The 19,664-nt window shown below is 50.0% G+C and overlaps 2 protein-coding genes across 2 annotated transcripts in view; one reads left to right on the top strand and one right to left on the bottom strand.

The window, feature by feature from the left end:
* Window positions 1–9,721, top strand: part of EXT2 (exostosin glycosyltransferase 2) — a 202,498-nt gene extending 192,777 nt beyond the window's left edge. Inside the window, exon 14 of the mRNA XM_050758871.1 lies at window positions 7,606–9,721. Within this exon, the coding sequence (XP_050614828.1) occupies window positions 7,606–7,654 (49 nt within the window). The 3' untranslated portion in view covers window positions 7,655–9,721. The remainder of the gene's footprint in view (window positions 1–7,605) is intronic.
* ALX4 (ALX homeobox 4) overlaps window positions 1–19,664 on the bottom strand; it is a 45,385-nt gene that overhangs the window by 14,036 nt on the left and 11,685 nt on the right. The window lies entirely within an intron of this gene.

Raw genomic sequence — 19,664 nt, 5'->3', positions numbered from 1 at the left:
TCTGCCTGGGACTTCAGATGACCCATTTCACCTCTGGAGTCTCACCTACAAATAGGGACAGCGGGGTGGCTGAGGGTCCTTTCTCCCTTGCTCACCAGCAGCCGGGACTGTCCCTGAGGACCTGGGGAGGGGAGGAGAGGGGCAGGGTGTGCCTGTGTTGGAGATGGAAGGAATTCAGGGAAGTGCTGCTCCTGGTTCCTCAAGGAAGAAGGCAGCAAGCCTTCTAACCTGTCTTGAGTCAGCTTGCTTTAAATCCTGAGGCCGGATTCCTCATTTAGACAACAAAGAAAAATTCCCCAAAGTTCTGTGGCTCCACTCAACTGGTCAGAATGACAAGCACGGCCCTCTCAGAGTCTCAGTCTTAAGACCCCAAGCTCAGGCCTCTATGTCCACTTCCCGCCACCCTGCAGCATCCCCACCCGGCGCTGGTTCCAGTCTAGCGTAGCAGGGAGCTCACTGCCCCCCGGACAGGTGGACCATTCGTCCTTAGACCCAGCCCATGTCTGTCTCCTGTAGGTCTGGCTCATTGGTTCCAGTTCTAACCTCCCAGCACCCTTCCCCATGACAGCCCTGTCCCTGCGGACATTGGGAGTATACTGCCACCCCTCTGAGTCTCCCTTCCTTCTGCAGTTCCCACTGCTGTTCCTCGGGCAGCCCTGCGTTTCTCCGGCCAGTGTGAGACAGAGGGCGGCAGGGAGTGGGGCCGGACCCTGGGCAAAGCCAGCAGATCGCTCTCCTGGGAGATGACCCCGGGCTAGCTAGAGAGTCAGGGTGGTGGCCGAAGGCCTGGGTGCTGGTCAGATCGGACTCCCTGCGAGGTGCCCTCCTCAACAAGATGGATGCTGAAAACAGAGGTCCCACAGCTCAGGCTGATTGTTCCTGACCAAAGGAAACCACAGACCTTGGTCCCCCAAGTCCCCATCTCGGGTCCCTGCCTGGAATGTCCCTCCTTCCAACTGACCTCCAAGATCCAGTGAAGCACCAGCTCCTCCAAGAAGCCCTCCCAGATTGTGACTGTTTTCTGTCCTCTGCTCACCCTTTCTACTGAATGCCTGTGTTAGGTGACTCGTATCTCATCCAGTCCTGAATGTCCAGTTCCTCCTATAGAATGTCAGTTCCCCAAGGGCTGGGGCTTCCTGCCGTTTGTCCCTTCTCAGCCTGAGGCTCAGCACAGGATAGGTCAGGTGGCAGAGATGCAGTAAGAGGTTGCTGAGGAATAAATGAACAATTTCTAACAAACAAACATCACTGAGCTCTCGCTCTGTCCAGGTAACTGTGCACCTTTGGTGAGCCGATGTTCTACAAAGCATGTGCAGAAAATGTCTGTCGAGTAAATGAACCAACCGCCTCATCCTCCTCCCCACTGGGGAGAAAGTTGGGTGGGATACACTGAAAAGGGGCATGCAATGACAAATGCCACCATTCAAGGCTGACCGCACAAACAGCAGAGGTCACTGAGGGAGACAGGGGAGAAGAAAGACCCAGACAGACCTTGAGTGATGTCTCCATGCAGCGAGCAGGGGACAGAAGGAGAAGCGGAGACGGGCTTCATGGGGGCGGCTCCAGAAGTGAAACCAAGGTACAGAAACCCAGTCCAGGATCTGCCAGGAACTGGCTCCACACCCACCCTGCAGCCACACTGGGGTAGGAAGACCACCAGGGAGCCCTCAGTTTGCCTGGATGCTGGGCAAGCCTTCTTCAGAGCCTTGGGGCACCTTGTGCTGGCATGAGGCTGAGCAGCAACAGTGCCCAGCCTGGGCCCAGGCCACCCGCCAGGGGTTGGACTTCTCACAGCCTCCCTGGAGCAGCTCCTTGTGGACCTAGAAAGGCTCTATGCTGACACCCCTCCCATGATGGGTTTGTCCCAGGGCTGAGACTATGGGGTCCAAGACAATGTAGCCCCAATCTGCAGCTTCCCAGTCTTGATCTGGAAGTAAACCCCTGACTACTCAGAGCCATCAATCAAGTAGTGAACCTACATCACCAAGAGCAATGCCTGCCCCACGGGGGGTGTTGTGCACGCAGTGTGGCCATCATGCTATCCAATGCTCTTCAAACAATCCTGGGTCAGCATTATTGCCATAGACTGCTTTTGATGAAGCAGGAAGCATTCAGTTCAAGGTTATATTCTCAATCAGGAGCCACTGAGCCTTTCAACCTCTACTGGAACTCCCCCTCGGAGGACCCCCATACCTCTGGAAGCTGCCTATTCTAGCACTGGGAACCCCTGGCTGTTGGATTTCAGCTGGAGAAATGAATGAAGTGGAAAGCCTTGCTTCATTCCCTTAACCTCTACCCACCTGTCCTGGTTCAACCCAATGGCATCACTCTGGCCTGTTTCACCTTTTTAAAACAGGAAAACCCTTGAGAGATTTCCAAAGGTGACTGATTTTTCTTTTTTCTTTCTTTCTTTTTTTTTGGCCGTGATTTAAAGAATGACCTTCTAGAGTCATTTTAGGGAGAGGGTGCTGGCAGCATCTGTGTGCACAGATGTAAACCCGGGGGCATGTAGCACAAGTCTGCAGTTGTGAGTGGATATGGGGAGCATATGTGTATTTGCTTGTAGATAGGTTTGTGGAGTGCGCATGCTTGTGTGGTCAAGTGCAGGCACACAAGTGGGATGTGGGTGGTTGTGTGTGGGTGCAGATCCCCATGGGTGGGGGCGGACATGGGTGGTGTGGACCTGCGTGGAGCTGTGCACAGGCCCATGCATATGGCGTACGGGGTCTCAGTCATTTTATCCTCCATGGTTTTGATTACATCTATTTTTCCTCCAAACATCTGCTTTGTGGGGGACATGCCACTCACTCTGTTCTCGGGTGAGCTGGCCCCACACACCCTGTGGCGGAGTGCACACAACGATGTAATCTCCTTAAAAAAAAACAGGCCAGCGTGAGGCCCTTTCATGCTATTGAAAGGGCACTGACTAAACCCACTGCTGTCCAAACAGTCCTGTGGGGGTGAGGGCGGAGGTTAAAGGTTAGCCATTGATCACGTCCCCACCCTACCGCATCCGCCACTGGGGTCTGTCCAGAGCTCAACTTGGATGTCCCTAATTTAGCTCCAGTCCCAATAAATAATGCCAAAGGGGTAGTAGTGACTGGGCTTAGATTTCAGCACACATGCACGGGGCACAGCTGTTTGCAGAGACAAACAGTGTCCCGGCCCTCAAGGGGCTGCCAGTCTTCAGCAGAGGGTGGGGTGGAATGGCAGTCCTCAGGCTAGCCAGTGGCACAGGCCATCCTGCTCACCCACAGCCACCAACCCAAGCCCTGAAATGCTCTCGACATAAGGAAAGTCTGAGAAACTGCCCCAGACTAGAGGAGGCCAAGGAGGCATGAGGACTAAGTGTTATCAATGTGTTCCGCATGGGATGCTGGAACAGTAAAAGGACATAGGGGGAAGCCAGTGAAATCTGAATAAAGTGTGGAGTGTGGTTAATAGTAATATTTAACAAAAAGCGGGCAAAATATTCTAGCAGACACTTCACCCAAGATGATATGCAGGGAGAAAATAAGCATGAAAGATGTTCAACCTCATTACCCGCTATGGAAATGCAAATTAAAAGCACAATGAGATACCACTATGTGCCTATCACAGTGGGAATAAGAAGACCTGATGATGCCAAGTTACGGCGATGTGTGGAGCACCCGGAACTCCCATCCCTCACGGCGGAAACACTTGGGCGGTGTCTTATCTAGTTAAACTAACACTGACCTCATGACCCAGCAATCCCACTCCTAGGTATTTACCCTACAGAAATAATGACTTATTTTAAGAGGAGAGAAACCCAAACCCATAGGCAAATGTCTGCAGCAGCTCTATTCAGAGTCACCCCGAAATGGAAACACCCCAAGTGTCTTTTGACAGGGGAATGGAAAAACGCAAGCTGTGGTCCATCCAGGCCACGGATCGACTCCACAGTGAAAAGAAAGAACTGTTGACAAACAATGACATGGATGAATCTCAAGGGTGGCCTTAGGGTCTGTAAATGAAGCCAGTCTCAAATTTACATAAAGGGCAACTTCACTCAGCTGGCACATGAATTCTGGGAAAGGCAAAACTACGGGGACTCTAGGCAACAGATCGCTGGTTGCCAGGCACAGCAGGAGGGAGAAAGTGTGTCCACAAGGGGCTTGCACTGCTGCGATGGAACTATTCTGTATCATGACTGTGTGTGGCAGTGAATACATGAATCTATACATGAGTGTGTTAAAACTCATAAAAGTGTACACCAAAAAATGTTTTACAGCTGGGCACAGTGGCTTGCGCCTGTAATCCTAGCACTTTCAGAGGCAGAGGCCGGTGGCAGATCACCTGAGGTCAGGAGTTTGAGACCAGCCTGGCCAACATGGTGAAACCCTGTCTCTACAATAATCTCAGCTACTTGGGAGAGTGAGGCAGGAGAATCGCTTGAACACGGGAGGCGCAGGTTGCACTGAGCTGAGATCGTGCCACTGCACTTTAGCCTGGGCAACAAGAATGAAACTCCATCTCAAAAAAAAATTATTCTAAATTAATAATGGTAAGAATTCACTAGAGAGAAAGTTCATCATGTCATTGTTTAATATGCAGGAAAACCGACAGTAATCAAAATATTCATCAATAGGGGATTGGTTAAATAAAGGATGATATTTCCATAAACGGAAGATCCTTCCCGATAGTCTTTATTCTGCAGGCTATTTCTTTTTTTTTTGAGACAGAGTCCTGCTTTGCCACCAAAGCTGGAGTGCAGTGGTTCGATCTCAGCTCACTGCAACCTCATTTCCTAGGTTCAAGTGATTCTCAGGCCTCAGTTTCCTGAGAAGCTGGGACTACAAGCATGGGCCACTATACCCCGCTAATTTTTGTATTTTTAGTAGAGACGGAGTTTCCTCATGTTGCCCAGGCTGGTCTTGAACTCCTGGCCTCAAATGATCCACCCGTCTTGGCCTCCCAAAGTGCTGGGATTATAGGCATGGACCACCGCGCCAATATTATGTATTTATTTGTTCTTCTGTTTTCCCTTTGTTTATTGTCTCTCTCTCTCCCTCCCATGGAGCAGGGAGTATATCTGAGCATGTGTGCTTTGTTTACCCTGCTATGTAACACCTAGTAGCATAGCTGGCATGCAGTAGATACTCAGTAAACATTTGATGAACAAATGAATGAAATTGATGCTAAGAAAGCATAGTGTTTTAACACATGCAAAGATGTTCAATTTATATCAAATAAATCTCATTTTGACCGAAAAAGAGGAAGGGAGTGGAGCATTTGTCCTCAGAAAACACTACAAGTTTCCAGAAGTGGCAATATGGATCTATGGGTTAATTTTGTTTCTTTTATTTATTTATTTATTTATTTATTTTTTGTCAGGGGGCAGGGCTGGTCCGAATTAATTTTCTATTTGTTCTCCCAGGAAGAGGTTGAAACGTTACCTGAAACCAGTGATTAGAATCCTGGATGGTGCATGCTCTGAGAGCAGGCTGGGCTCTGTGCTGTGGGATTATGGGAAGCAAGAGACAAGCACCACTTGGAATGGGCTGGAGGAAGGTTAGGGAAGCTTCCGAGAAAGGCCCTTTTTTCGCCGTGGGGATTGGCCACCGTCGTCACAAACTGGGCCCCTGCAACTCAGACCTCTGGACCATGATGGATCCCAGTGACGCTCAGGGTGACGCTCAGTCCCGACCTCCTGAGGGGTTTCTCCACCTTCAGGCTCACCACCCTCAAATACAACCAGAGAGTGTCTAAAACATACACAGCCAGTCATGTCATGGCCTTCTCTGTAGCCTTTCACTGGCTCCCAGATCCCTCCTTAGAATGGCCAGAAATAATACAGGAGACTCGGTTAAACTGGGATTTTAGATAAACTGTGAATACTTTAAACAATATAAGTATATCCCAAATATGGCACAAGAAATACTTACCCTACAAATTATTATTTCAAATGCAGATTTGACTGAGCAACCTGGTTTTGTTGTTTGCTTGCTTGCTTTTTGCTAAATCTGCCAACCCTGTACATCAGGCGTATGAGGCATTCAGGGTCCCGAAGGCAGGACTGGTCCCACCTGACTCAGGGACTTACACCCCAGCCTTCCATCTAGCTTGAGTCTCATAGACCTGCTTCCACTCCGCAGCGCACTGCATGAGCGACTTCAGGCTTCCGCACTCCTGCGGGCACCCTTCCTTCTACCTACCACGTCTCTCTGCCACTCCTGTCTGTGGCTAACTACTACTTTCACCCAGATAGCTTTCTCTGTAACTTTTGTGACTTTTCTTTCCCCTTACAAATAGTAATCTATGTTCTGTATGGAAGATTTTAAAAAAATCAAGACAGACCAAAAGAAAATCACACACACACACACACACACACACACACACACACACACACACACACAGAACACATTACTTTGTAAACTTTTTTTTTTTTTTTTTTTTTCAGATAGAGTCTCACTTTTGTCTCCCAGGTTGGAGCGCAGTGCTGCCATCTTGGCTTAGTGCAACCTCCACCTCCTGGGTTCAAGCTATTCTCCTGCCTCAGCCTCCCGAGTAGCTGGGATTACAGGCGCCAGCCACACCTGGCTAATTTTTGTACTTTTAGTAGAGACGGGGTTTTGCCATGTTGGTCAGGCTGGTCTTGAACTCCTGACTTCAGGTGATCTGCCTTAGTGAAAACAATGGCTGTTTTATTTAATCCATCCTCTTCTGTTGGGCTCACAGGTTTCTACTTGTTTGAAATCATAGCAGGTCTCTGATTTAAATCTTTCGATACATGCATGGCGATTCCCTTAGAAGAAGCTCCAAGACCTAGAAATACGGGGTTCAATTTTCCACACATCTGAGGGGCTCTGGGAAACATGGCCAAGCTGTCTTCCAGAAACATGTAATGTCCTCAGCTGCCGCAGTGTCCGCTCCCACTTCACAGCCAATAATGGTCATTAGAGTGTCATTTTGGTCATTTTAAAATCTTTGCCAGCATGATGGATGAAAGTGAGATCTTGCCTTTCCTTTTTATTTTTTTCTTTCTTTTTTTTTTTTTTTTTTAACTATGGAACCTTTTATTTTTTGTATTTCTTCTGCTGTGAATTCCTCTCCTAGGCTTTCGAGGCTCAGCCAAGGGTCACCTTTCTTCCTCCCTGACCACCCTTGCCTCTTAAACACTGAATCCTCCGCTTTACAGCAGCAGCTCATGGGCCTTCTCCCTCCCTAGACTGTGAGCTGATCAGAGTGGGCCTCCCAGATGTACTGCTGGGGTCTGGAGCTGGGGCCTTCGCCTGCTGTGAGTAAAGGCTCAGGACACACCGCTGGAATTAATGCAAACGCCCGTGTGTGCCTGGGTTGGGGGAGGCTCCTCTGGGCTCCCTCTGCCTCTGGTATGGCTGGGGCAGCTCTGCAGGGTGGCCAGTGTGTCTGCAGGAAAGGGCCCCAGGCCCCGCAGCTGGGCTCCAGCCTTGGTCCGCTACACACACTGCTTGTGTCGGGAGGCTGCTGCATGGAGTTGGAAGAAGGGACCTTGCAGGATGAGGGGGGTCGAGGAAACCAGCCACAGCGCAGGGCAGGAAGGACCAAAGGTGACCCTGGCAGCTCCCTGACCCTGGACAAACCTCTTGGCTTCTGTTTCCTCAGTTCAACAACATTGCATGAATTCCTGCCAGGGAGGAGTATGAGAAAATAGAGGGGCACAGCCCCGCGGGAAGCCAAGACTGAAGAAGAGTCCCCGGCCCTGGCTGCTTACCCAGAAGGCTAAGCGTTCAGGTTCCAGGGCCCTACTCCCAGCAGGCCAAGATCAAGACTGCAGTTGCGCATGCTGGCCACCAGGAGGCACTGCAGTTCCAATAAAGTCACTGGACGGAAGGTGGTGATCCTGGGGCCCCACTGCCTGATGAGGTTTCTAGAAGTTTGTTTGAAGACCCAGGTCCTAGCTGGGAGGATTTGCCACTCAAGCAGTAATTCAGCCCTACTATGCGTCTGCCACCGTCCCAGCACTACAAGGGACAAAGAGATGGATGGGGCCAGTCGCTGGCCTTCCTTGCAGCAGTCTTCCCTCCCTAGTTCTGGGTATTTTCACATTCCTGCCCATTCCAGTCCCCTCCGAATTCCCACACGGTGGCCCTGGCATCCTCATTGGACAGATGGGCAAAGTGAGGCGCCGAGAGGAGGGACCCGCAAGTGTCACCAGCGACTGAGTAACAGACAGGCTGAGACCTGGGCTCTTTTCCATTCCCTAAGTGGTCCCCCTTTGGAGACCCATGGGGATTCCTTGGCCCTCCAGGGAAGATGGCGCCCAGTGGGCGCTCAGGAAACTGACTAACTTACAACAGCCTTTGCCTTGCAAAAGCTCCCCAGGACACCCCTGTAGTTTGGCCCAGCGGCTCTCCATGTGGCTGGCAGATTTGTTACCAGCTTCCCTGTGGGTTCTTCCTGAGGCAGGCATCTGCCAAGGCAGGGTCTGCAGCCCCCTCCTCCATCGCTCCACCCTCACACAGAAGCTCTCTCAGTTCTTCCCTCAACGGCAGGGGTTGTGGTTGGGGACTGTCTTTCTCTTAGTCCAGAGATGGAGTGGGCTTCCCAGAGTGCAGGAAGGAAAAGGGATTAATGCTGGGCTCTCTCTCTCTCTCTCTCTCACACACACACACACACACACACACACACACACACCCCAAAAAACGAAACCAGGAACGGGGCTTTGTACTTCACAAAGTACTAGGGCATCTATTATGCCACCAGTAGAGTTCCAGCCTCTTTACAACCATCAGGTTTCCATTTTGCAGCCCCAGAAACTGAGGCCAGAGGGGTAAATGCCTTGCTGAGAATCAATAACTGTTAAGAAGGTCCAGGGGTGGTGGATCATCCCTGTAATCCCAAAATGTTGGGAGGCCGAGGTGGGAGGGTCACTTGAGTCCAGAGTTCCATCTAGCCTGGGTGACAGAGGGAGACCTGTCTCAAAAAAAAAAAAAGAAAAGAAAAGAAAAAAAAACAACAAAAAACTGGTAAGAGGCAGAGCTGAAACTTGGACTCCAGGCCTGGGGCATGCCCGCTGGGCCCTCCTGGGATGGATGCTGTGGGTGGGACTGGGACAGGCAAACAGGAGACAGGGTCGAGGAGGAAGGCAGGAAGATGGAGAAGTCACAGGAGAATGGCTGCTCTCAGCTGCCTTGAGAGATTGGCCCCCTCGCAACCACCTTCAGGGCTGCCCCTGATCAAACTGCCCTGCTGAAGATCAACTTCATTGACCATCTGGGACCTCAGATGTGGACCAGTGCCTTGTTTCAGGGCTTACACACACTGAAGTACTTAGAGGCAAAGAGGCATATGTCTGCAACTTATTCTTTTCTTTCTTTCTTTTTTCTTTTCTTTCTTTCTTTCTTTTTTTTTTTTTTTTTTTTTTTGAGATGAAGACTTGCTCTGTCGTACAGGCTGGAGTACAGTGGCACAATCTTGGCTAACTGCAAACTCCCCGTCCCGGGTTCAAGGGATTATCCTGTTTCAGCCTCCCGAGTAGTTGGGATTACAGGTGCACACCACCATGCCTGGCTAATTTTTGTATTTTTAGTAGAGTCGGGGTTTTACTATGTTGGCCAGGCTGGTCTCGAACTCCTGACCTCAGGTGATCCACCTGCCTCGGCCTCCCAAAGTGCTGGGATTACAGGCAGGACGTACTGTGCCCAGCCTGCAACTTACTGTTAAATGATTCAGCTGTATATGGTATGCATGTACACCAATACATACATAAACAGAGCATGTACACCAATACATACATAAACAGAGCATGTACACCAATACATACATAAACAGAGCATGTACACCAATACATACATAAACAGAGCATGTACACCAATACATACATAAACAGAGCATGTACACCGATACATACATAAACAGAGCATGTACACAGAGAGAGACCCAGAGAGACCGAAAATGACAATGCAAATATGGCAAAACATCACCATTTGGGGAGTCAGCATAAAAGGCATCTGGGAATTCTTTGTAGTCCATTTGTAACTTTTCTCTAAGTGTAATATTATATCAAAATAAAAAGTTTTTTAAAAGCAAAGGTATGTGGACTAATGGAAAGAAGGCGCCTTCCCTAGGAAGTCCTCTTGTGAAGCTGGCATTTGTAATCATTTAACAGGACCTGGACAAGTTACCTGGCAACCTCCCCGCCTTCCCCTCACCACCACCACCGTTCACAATTCTACAAGGGGCATTGTATGTTGCAAAAAAAAAAAAATCCCAAGACAAATGCCAACTCTGGGAGCACACCTTGCTCGCCAGCCCTCTGGAAGCCCTCACTTCCACGGAAGCCATTGTGACCCAATGAGAACACGGGGCTCCTTTGAGCAGCTCTTCTGAGAGCTGTAGGAGGCCAAGGTCAAGCTACTGTTGGAACTTCAAAGTTTAAAAAGTACTTTAATTTTTGAGTCTACTGTAATTTCAACTGTCCCACAGTTAGTACAAATGAGTAAAGTTTCCTTGTATAAAAAAAAAAAAATGGTGGAAAGAAAGAACCATCCTTAGGACCTCTGTCCAGCCCTCAGCCCCCATGGCCCCTCTGCCAAGGGCTGGGTCCCCTCCACCCCCCAGCTTGTCTCTGGAATTTGTCTCTCCTGTCCTCTCGCCCACCGTGTCTTGCTTCACTGATTCATTCATTGGGCACCTTGTCAGAGCTTCCCTTAAGAATCATGGCCTAGGGGAAGAGATGGACGAGGGACAAGCATGGTCAAGCGTTCCAGGGTCTGCAGGGCAAGAGTCTAGTTTCCCAGACATGGCAGGGCCCACAGAAAGGAGCGGTCGGTTTCCATTGAAAAGGTCAGAGAAGGATTCCGTGATGGAGTGGCTCTTGAATTGGGTCTTGCCAGCCAAGAAGGACTCAGCAAGGCATGTTGCATTTTATGGTAAAACAAGATACCAAGATACCATCCCCCCACCCCAAATAGGGCAAATCCCAAATTACCAAGGGAGAAGCCTTAGACAGGAGCTCTCCAACCAGGGCCGATGACAACCATGACAGCAATAATGTAATGCCTTGTATTCATGTTGTGACCCACCCACTATCTCCTCTGACCGTCTATCCCATGAGGTCAGTGTTGGTATCTCCATTTCACAGATGAGAAAACTGAGGTCCAGTGAAGATGAATGACTTGCTCCAGATCACGTAGCTAGGAGGGGCAGACCGGATGGTCCCATGCCAAGCCCACTGCCTCTCAAGGTGGTGACGAGTCATCTTTCTAACATGGAGGACTCCTGGCGGGGTCGGGCAGGCTTCATCTTGTCCTAAGGGGGCACCGCTGAGCCACCAGGGTCATTTCTATCTCAAAGGACTGGGGTAAACCAAGCTTCAGGGTCTCCGTGAGAAGCCCACGTGTGATCTAACGCTTGGAGATCACTTTCTGATGTCTCCTGGGGTGGGACAGGTGTTCTGGCTTTAGTCCGGGCTCTAAGTGCCCCTGTCAGCTTCTCTTCTCAAGGAGGCTAGAAGTTTCCCAGCTCCTCGTCCCATCCCCAAGCTCTATCTCATGGCGTGGGTGGCTGGATGAGACCCTGTCCCCTGCAGGACCCACTGCCAGAGAAGCAGAGTCTCCCATGCTCTCCCCTATCCCAGCAATACATCTCCAGGGCTCAGAGACCCCACTGGACCAGACCCTCCCTTCACAGCCAAGATGCGGAGGCCCAGAGCAAGGTCATACTGCCTGATAATGGAAGGGCCAGGACTGGAACCCTGCACCTCCCACGTCCAGCCCTGTGGTCTGTCTGCCCATTGTCCCTCTCAACAACCCTAAACCATGTGGCCCTGGGCGTGTCCCGAGACATCTCTCACTTAATTCCCCCAAGCCTCTGTTTCCCTTCTGTAGCAGAAAGAATTCTGCAGCTCCACCACCTTCACCAAGACACTGTAATACCGCTTTCGTCCAGAGGCAGGCGAGACGGAGAGGCTCAGATCCTGCACGAGGTGAAATGAAATGAATGAGAAGTCTTTGGGGTAGGACAGGCCTTGGCTTGGCCCCTGGTTCTGCCACTTATTTGCTACATTCATTCATTCAACAGCATTTCTGGAGCATCAGCTATGCGCTGGGCACAGTTCCGGGTGGTGAAAATACAGAGCCCAGTAAAACACAGTCCCTCTCTTCAAATGGCTTGCCTTGGTGACAGGGGCTGTGATTATAGTGCAGGGTGGTGACCAGGGCGGGGCACCTAGCCCAGCCTTGGGGTGAATCCAGGTCTCTGTAGAGGAGGGGTTTTGAGGCAGCGATGTGGTTGGAGAGGTCTGTTAAAGCTGTGTTTAGCTAACGTGTCACATACGACTAGGGAATGCCAGTTTCCCCCATGAAAGAAATGGGGGCAGAGACTAAAGGAGATTATTAAGGAGGCTCCCAAGTCACCCTGTGGTTCTGCCACAGAAGGGTATCCTTGGAAAAGTGACTTGACCTTTGTGTGCCTCAGTTTCCTCATCTGTAAGATGAGGCTGAGAACATTCACAGCCCAGAATGACTGAGGTCTGACTGAAGTAGAGTGAAAGACGGCATATCCCCTGCCCCACACACGGCACCCACTCTATCAATGGGATGCCGCCACGATATATGAATACAGTTATGATTTGGGGATGAATTTGGCCGTGGCAGCTGACAGCCAGGGCAATGTCACTCAGCCTGCAACTGTGTCATCCCCACTCGCTTCCTTCCCCAGGTGCATCCTCTCCAGTTCAGGTTTCCTGAGCGGCAGCTCCCAGAATGACATTTATGAACCATAAACCTCTGTCAAAAGTAGCTCCCAGGGTCCCTTTCAATGAAGGGCCCATTTCACATACATATAACAGAGACTATAAATGGGGTGAAACACTGGCAACTGCTGTAAAAATCAAATGTTAAATGTACATTTATTTGGTTATATAGACTTAAAAAACTTTTAAAGAGTGGAATCGTGGCAGCCTCTGCCTTTAGACTGTGCCCTCGCCAAGGGCAGGGGAGGGGTGTTACGAGGCAGCGTTATCCCTTGCCCTGCCTGGTGTCGGTGTCTGGAACCCAACAAGCATGTGCTGAATTGAACTCATCTTAAACAACTGAATTTCTTTCTTTCTTTCTTTTTTGGAGATGGAGTCTTGCTCTGCTGCCCAGGCTGAAGTGCAGTGGCGTGATCTCGGCTCATTGCACTTCTGGGTTCAAGCGATTCTCCTGCCTCAGCCTCCCGAGTAGCTGAGACTACAGGCACACGCAGCCATGCCCGGCTAATGTTTTGTATTTTAGTAGAGACAGGGTTTCACTGTTGTTGCCCAGGCTGGTCTCGAACTCCTGAGCTCAGGCAATCTGCCTGCCTCGGCCTCCCACAGTGCTAGGATTACAGGCATGAGTCACTGCGCCTGGCCAAACAGTTGAATTTCTTAGCCTGCAGAAGCAGCATATGATCCCAGAAAGAATGTGCTGCTTTCGCCAACATCAAATCTTTTCTTTCTCAAATATGCTCATTCTTTTATTTTTATTTATGTATTTATTTATTGAGATGGAGTCTCTCTCTGTCACCCAGGCTGGAGTGCACTGATGCCATCTCGGTTTACTGCAACCTCTGCCCCCCGGGGTTCAAGCCATTCTCCTGCCTCGGCCTCCTGAGTAGCTGGGGTTACAGGCACCTGCCACTGCACCTGGCTACTTTTTGTACTTTTAGTAGAGACAGGGTTTCACCATCTTGGCCAGGCTAGTCTTGAACTCCTGACCTCGAGATCCACCCACCTCGGTCTCCCAAAGTGCTGGGATTACAGGTGTGAGCCACCTCACCTGGGCCAAATGTACTCATTCTAATCTAGAGAATCACTTACAAACTGAAAAAGCAACAAGGCTTTTCTCCCCATGGATGAGAAGGGGAAAGTAATGGCTCAATTAATTATAGGCTTTTTTTTTTTTTTTTTTTTTTTTTTTTTTCTGTTGCCTAGGCTGGCGCACAGTGGTATAATCACAGCTCACTGCAGCCTCAACCTCCTGGGCTCAAGCAATCCTCCCTCCTCAGCCTCCTGAGTAGCTGGTACTAAGGGCACACAACACCACACCTGGCTAATTTAATTTTGTTTTGTTTTGTTTTTTGTAGAAACGAGGTGTCACTATGTTGCCCAGGCTGGTCTCAGACTCCTGGATTCAAGCAATTCTCCCATCTCAGCCTCCCGAAGTGCTGGAATACAGGCATGAGCTACCATGCCCAGTCCTAGTTTGTATTTTAAGAAAGTCATCAACTTCCTTAAAGATGATATGAATGGAAAAGACTTTTCAATATTTGCTTTTTAAAAAATCCCACATTTACAACTATAAAATAGTTAACAATTCAAAATATCTAAAGGATAATTATATCTAAGTTTTGGTTGGCGTTTTTGTATAAATGGCTGGGATTTGGGGTAGATGGGTTCCAAGGATTTTGCCTATCACATATAGTAAGGATAAAATATAAATAATCAATGTTTCAGCATCCACAATTAACGTGTTAGTGAAAAATGGTTCTTTTGGCCCTGCAGGATAGCTCGTGCCTGTAATCCCAGCATTTTGGGAAGCCAAGATGGGCAGACTGCTTGAGCTCAGGAGTCTGAGACCTGCCTGGGCAACAAAGTAAAACCCCCATCTCTACAAAAAAAAGTAAAAATTAGCTGGGCGCGGTGGCACAAGCCTGTAGTCCCAGTTACTCAGGAGGCTGAGGCAGGAGAACGGCTTGAGCCCAGGAGATTGTGGCTGCAGTGGGCCACGATTTAGCCATTGCATTCCATCCTGGGTGATAGTGACACCCTGTCTGAAGGAGGGAGGGAGGGAGGGAGGGAGGGAGGGAGGGAAGGAAGGAAGGAAGGAAGGAAGGAAGGAAGGAAGGAAGGAAGGAAGGAAGGAAGGAAGGAAGGAAGGAAGGAAGGAAGGAAGGAAATGGTTTTTTCATTGACTTCTGCTCATCTGAACAAAATAAAAAATTCAAATAAGTCTCTGCTTTAAAATCCGTGGTGTGGCCGGGTGCAGTGGCTCACACTTGTAATCCCAGCACTATGGGAGGCTGAGGTGGGCGGATCACCTGAGGTCAGGAGTTCGAGACCAGCCTGGCCAACATGGCAAAACCCCATCTTAAAAAAAGAAAAAAAAAAAAATAAAATACATGGTGTGTCCCTTCTACCAAGAAAACCTTAATCCACAGTGAACGTGAGACAAATACATCTCTTTTCCACCTGTTACTACTTCTCGGGAGGATGGATCCCCTGCAACAGGATGGATCTCCTGAGAATATACTTTGTGTAGCACAAAACTGGACTCTGTGGAATTTTCTCTCACGGGGCTAAATCCTGGGGGACACATTAGTACAGCAGGGGTTGGGCACATGTGTTCCCTGAGGAGGCCTGGCCCTCACTGTCCACCTGCCACATGGTACGAGCGATGTTTCCAAACTGGCCTCTTGTCCCTGGCTTTGCCGACGCTGGGCAAGTGAGAGGCTATTGCTCGTTCTGTTTAGAAGGGTTTGTCTCCTCCTTCTTCACCCACAGGAGCTGCTCCCACACATCACGTGCGGGTCCTGGGCTGGGCTGGCCTTGTTCTCAGGATGGCTCTGGAGGAAGGAGGGAGTGGGGTCTGGGGGGTCGGGGGACGTGGTCATCATTTCGGTAGATGAGCGAAGATGATGTGGTACACGCACAGCATGTGGTGTGTCGAAAACCCCTCCCAGTGCGCGCCTCCACAGTTCACAGAGCTCTCACGTGCTGGTTGAGTCTGATGGGCACATAGGCATGAGGGCGTCCAGGCAGGGGAGTGAAGAGGAAAAAGGCTCTTTGGCTTCAGGAAATCTGGGTTCAATTCACAGCAGGACACCTCACCTTCCTCACCTGCAAATTGAGGATACTAGTATCCCCCAGCGGGTTTCCGTGAAAAGTCTCAGTCCAGGTCCAGCCCAGGGCAATGCCCACCGGGTGCTTTCTTAATTGCACGTGGGCACGCTGGGGCCCAGGGAGGGTGCAGAGCCTGCCTAACATTCCCTGAGCCCGATTCTCTGTGCCCAGCCCTGTGCTGATCAGAGAGGAACACAACACAACCACTGCCCTGGGGACAGGCTGAAGCTCTGGGTCCAATAAACACTGAAAACACATTCAGCAGGGAGAGAGTTATTCCCCAGCTCACGATGCATGGGTACGAGGTGCAGCAGCCTATGGGGAGGAGGGGCCTGAGGGGCCTGGGTGGCCTTTGTCCCTCCTTGAAGCCTCCTGCCACTGCTTTAGGTAGAGATGGCAGCCCCCACACCTCCCATCACTCATCCATGTTTTAAAAGACAATGTCAACCACACAGTAATCGTGGATTCAGTAATAATTTGTTCGTTGTCCAACTCTATGCATCCCAGTCAACTTTAATTGCCTATCAAGGTTTCTGGCCAGTCTGACAGAGTCAAGGTTCCAGCAAAATCTTACCAATCATAACAGCTAACATTGAGCACTTACTATGCTCCAGGAACTGTTCTAAGATCCTTACCTATTTATTTATTTATTTATTTATTTATTTAGAGACAGAGTTTCGCTCTTGCTGCCCAGGCTAGAGTGCAATGGCGTGATCTCGGCTCACTGCAACCTCCGCCTCCCGGGTTCAAGTGATTCTCCTGCCTCAGCCTCCCTAGTAGCTGGGATTACAGGCGCCCACCACCACGCCCAGCTAATTTTTTGTATTTTTAGTAGAGACAGAGTTTCACTATGTTGGCCAGGCTGGTCTCAAACTCCTGACTTCAGATGATCCACCTGCCTCAGCCTCCCAAAATGCTGGGATTACAGGCGTGAGCAACCACACCCGGCTCGATTCTTACCCGTTTTACCTTATATAAGCCTCACCCTATCACTAACGGGTAGATACGATTCTTATCCCCACTTGACAGGTAAAGAAACCAAGGCAAAGAGGGCAACTAATTTGCCCGAGGTCACTCAACTGTGTGGGCTGAAATCTGTTTCCAGGTCCTGAGCTCCACTGGCTTCTCCAAACCAAAGGCATCTGAAGCATCAGGCAGCCTGTGTAGCCCAATCGTGGAATGAACATAGTTTCTACGATTTTCCAAGAACTCTAGAAATTATGCCTTAGGGCACATGGCTGGAAGACCAGGCTCAAGCAGGCCTCCGTTTAGTCACTTAGGCCGGGGAAGTTCCCAGGAGGGGGAGCAGGGTCAGCGGCTTCTCTGCAGCTGTGCTCCCCTTGGAGCCTGCTGTCCAGTCCCTGGAGCCCCAGCCCCTGGTTGTGCCGCTCACTGGATGGCCTGGGGTGGGGGACAGGGAGTTGCAAGTGCCTCTCTTGGGAATCAAACAGAAAATCTTCAAAATATGCATAGGGCCAGCAGCGTGGAGCCACTGGCTGCTTCCCTCTTGGAGCTCCTCCCAGCTCCACTGGAAGCATTCTGGAATCATCTTAATAAAGGAAGTGGTCCCAGATTTGAGCATCTCAGGAGGTGGGTGTATAGACCCTCAGAGCACATGAGAATTTCCCCAAAGGCCACACGTCCTCATGGGATGGTCAACTGAAGGGGCAGAGGGGCCCCCAAATAGCCAGGGCTAAAACTGTGGCTCCAGAGTCCTCGCCTGTGGCTCTGCCCTCCACCCCTTCTCACCAGCTCTAGGTCCTGGAAAACAAATTTGTCCCTGAGCTCAATTTCTGTGACTTGTCAGTCACTGGCCTGCAGGCAAGGAGATGAACGGATGGCCTACGAGGGTCCTTGTACATTCTGCGATCCTGGACTTCACATCAGAAGGTCATTCAGGGGCCAGACAGACAGACAAATGCAACAGAATAGAAATCAGGCGTAAACTCTCAAATATATGCTCAACTGATTTTCAACAAAGGTCCCGAGACCAGTCAGTGAGAAAAGGGCCATCTTTTCTACAAATGGTGCTGGGAAAAGTGGATATCCCCATAAGGAAGAATGACATTGGAGCCTTATGTTATGTCATATTCAAAATTAAAGTGCATCAAAGACCTAAACCTAAGAGCTAAACTACAAAGCTCTTAGAAGACATAGGGGAAAATCTTCATGACACTGGAGTTATTGATGATTTCTTGGATATGACACCAAAAGCACAAACAACAAAAGAAGAAGTTGAAAAATTGTGCTTCTTCATCAAAATGTAAAACTTTTGTGCATCAAAGGACAGTATCCAGGGAGTGAAAGGATAACCCATAGAACGAGAAGAAATATTTGCAAATCATGTGTCTGAAAAGGAATTAATATCCAGAATTCCTATGACTCAAGAACAAGGAAACAAACAACCCCATTCAACAATAGGCAAAGTACTTGAATACACTTCAAAGAAGATACACAAATGGCCAGACACCAAAGGAGAAATACTGCATGATTCCACTTATAAGAGGTACCTACGGCCAGGCGCGGTGGCTCACACCAGTAATCCCAGCACTATGGGAGGCTGAGGCGGGTGAATCACCTGAGGTCAGGAGTTCAAGACCAGCCTGGCCAACATAGCAAAACCCCATCTCTACCAAAAACACAAAAAGTAGCCGGGCGTGGTGGTGGGTGCCTGTAATCCCAGCTATTTGGGAGGCTGAGGCAGGAAAATTGCTTAAGCCTGAGAAACAGAGGTTGCAGTGAGCCGAGGTTGTGCCATGGCACTCCAGCCTGGGTGACCGAGTGAGACTCTGTCTCAAAAAATAAAATATAAAATAAAATAAAATAAAAGGTGGTCTTCGGCTGTGCCCCTGCCATTCCTCAGCCCACCTCACTGACATCCATCATGCCCCTGCACTCCACGCACTCGCTTCCTGTTCTTCCCTTACCCAAAGGCTTAGTTCATGCTGTTTCCTGAGTCTAGAGGGCCTCTTTCAGCTCCTTCAGCTGATGAGCTCCTATTCAACTTTCAAGGTCCACTTCAAATGTCCCTGCCCAGGAAGCCCCAGTCCATTCACCTTCCCTGGGGATTCCCATGGCATGGAGCACATTCTAACCAGGCTATGGGCTCTCTGAGGGTAGGAGCCAGTTCCTTCACTGCCAAACACTCTGGTCCCTGCCTGACACAGAAGTGCCAGGCTGAAGGATCTGTTGGATGTGAGGAGGAGCTTTTTCCAGGCGCACACTCCTCCGTGCGTTCCTTCTGAGCTGTTTCACCTCTTTGAGCTTTGACTTCCATCTGTAAAATGGAGATTCAATTCCTCCACATAGGCCTTTGGTGAGACTCAGGGGATCATGGGTGTTCAAGTGCCCTCAGACTGCAAATGCTGGGTTGGGGCGGGTGGAAGGGATCACGGGTGTGCTGGGAAGAGCCCAGGCCTTGGAGCCGGATGCCCTGCTGGGAACCCAGGTGAGGTCAGATGGCTTCCTGGCCAGAACAGAGGGCTGCATCCCTTGCAGGTGAGTCTCAGAATCCCAGGATGGAGGATGAGTGAATGGGGGACTAAGGGAGGAGCTTCAGCAGCTCTCAGGCAGCCTGCTGGGCAGGCGGCAGGAATGGGGGTGCCAGCGGGAAGGACACGGAAATCACTGTAGGGAATGGGGGAGACCTGAGGAGGAGATTTGGGGACGAAGGGAGAAAACCACTTGACTAGAGCCAACCCCGGGGGATGTGGCAGTCAGACTGCAGGCCTGTGACTTGTGGGGTGAGACCCAAAAGAGGAGCAGTGAGGAAAAGGGGTGCTCCTCCAACTGCTAGAGTCGGAGAGGACCAAGGCTTGTGCTAAATAGAGCTACCCAGAGCCTCCCTGCTCCTACA

Source organism: Macaca thibetana, chromosome 14 (genome assembly GCF_024542745.1).
Source record: "Macaca thibetana thibetana isolate TM-01 chromosome 14, ASM2454274v1, whole genome shotgun sequence".
Lineage (NCBI taxonomy): Eukaryota > Metazoa > Chordata > Mammalia > Primates > Cercopithecidae > Macaca > Macaca thibetana.
Note: the sequence above shows the minus strand (reverse complement) of the source record. Positions and strands in the feature narration are given on the sequence as shown.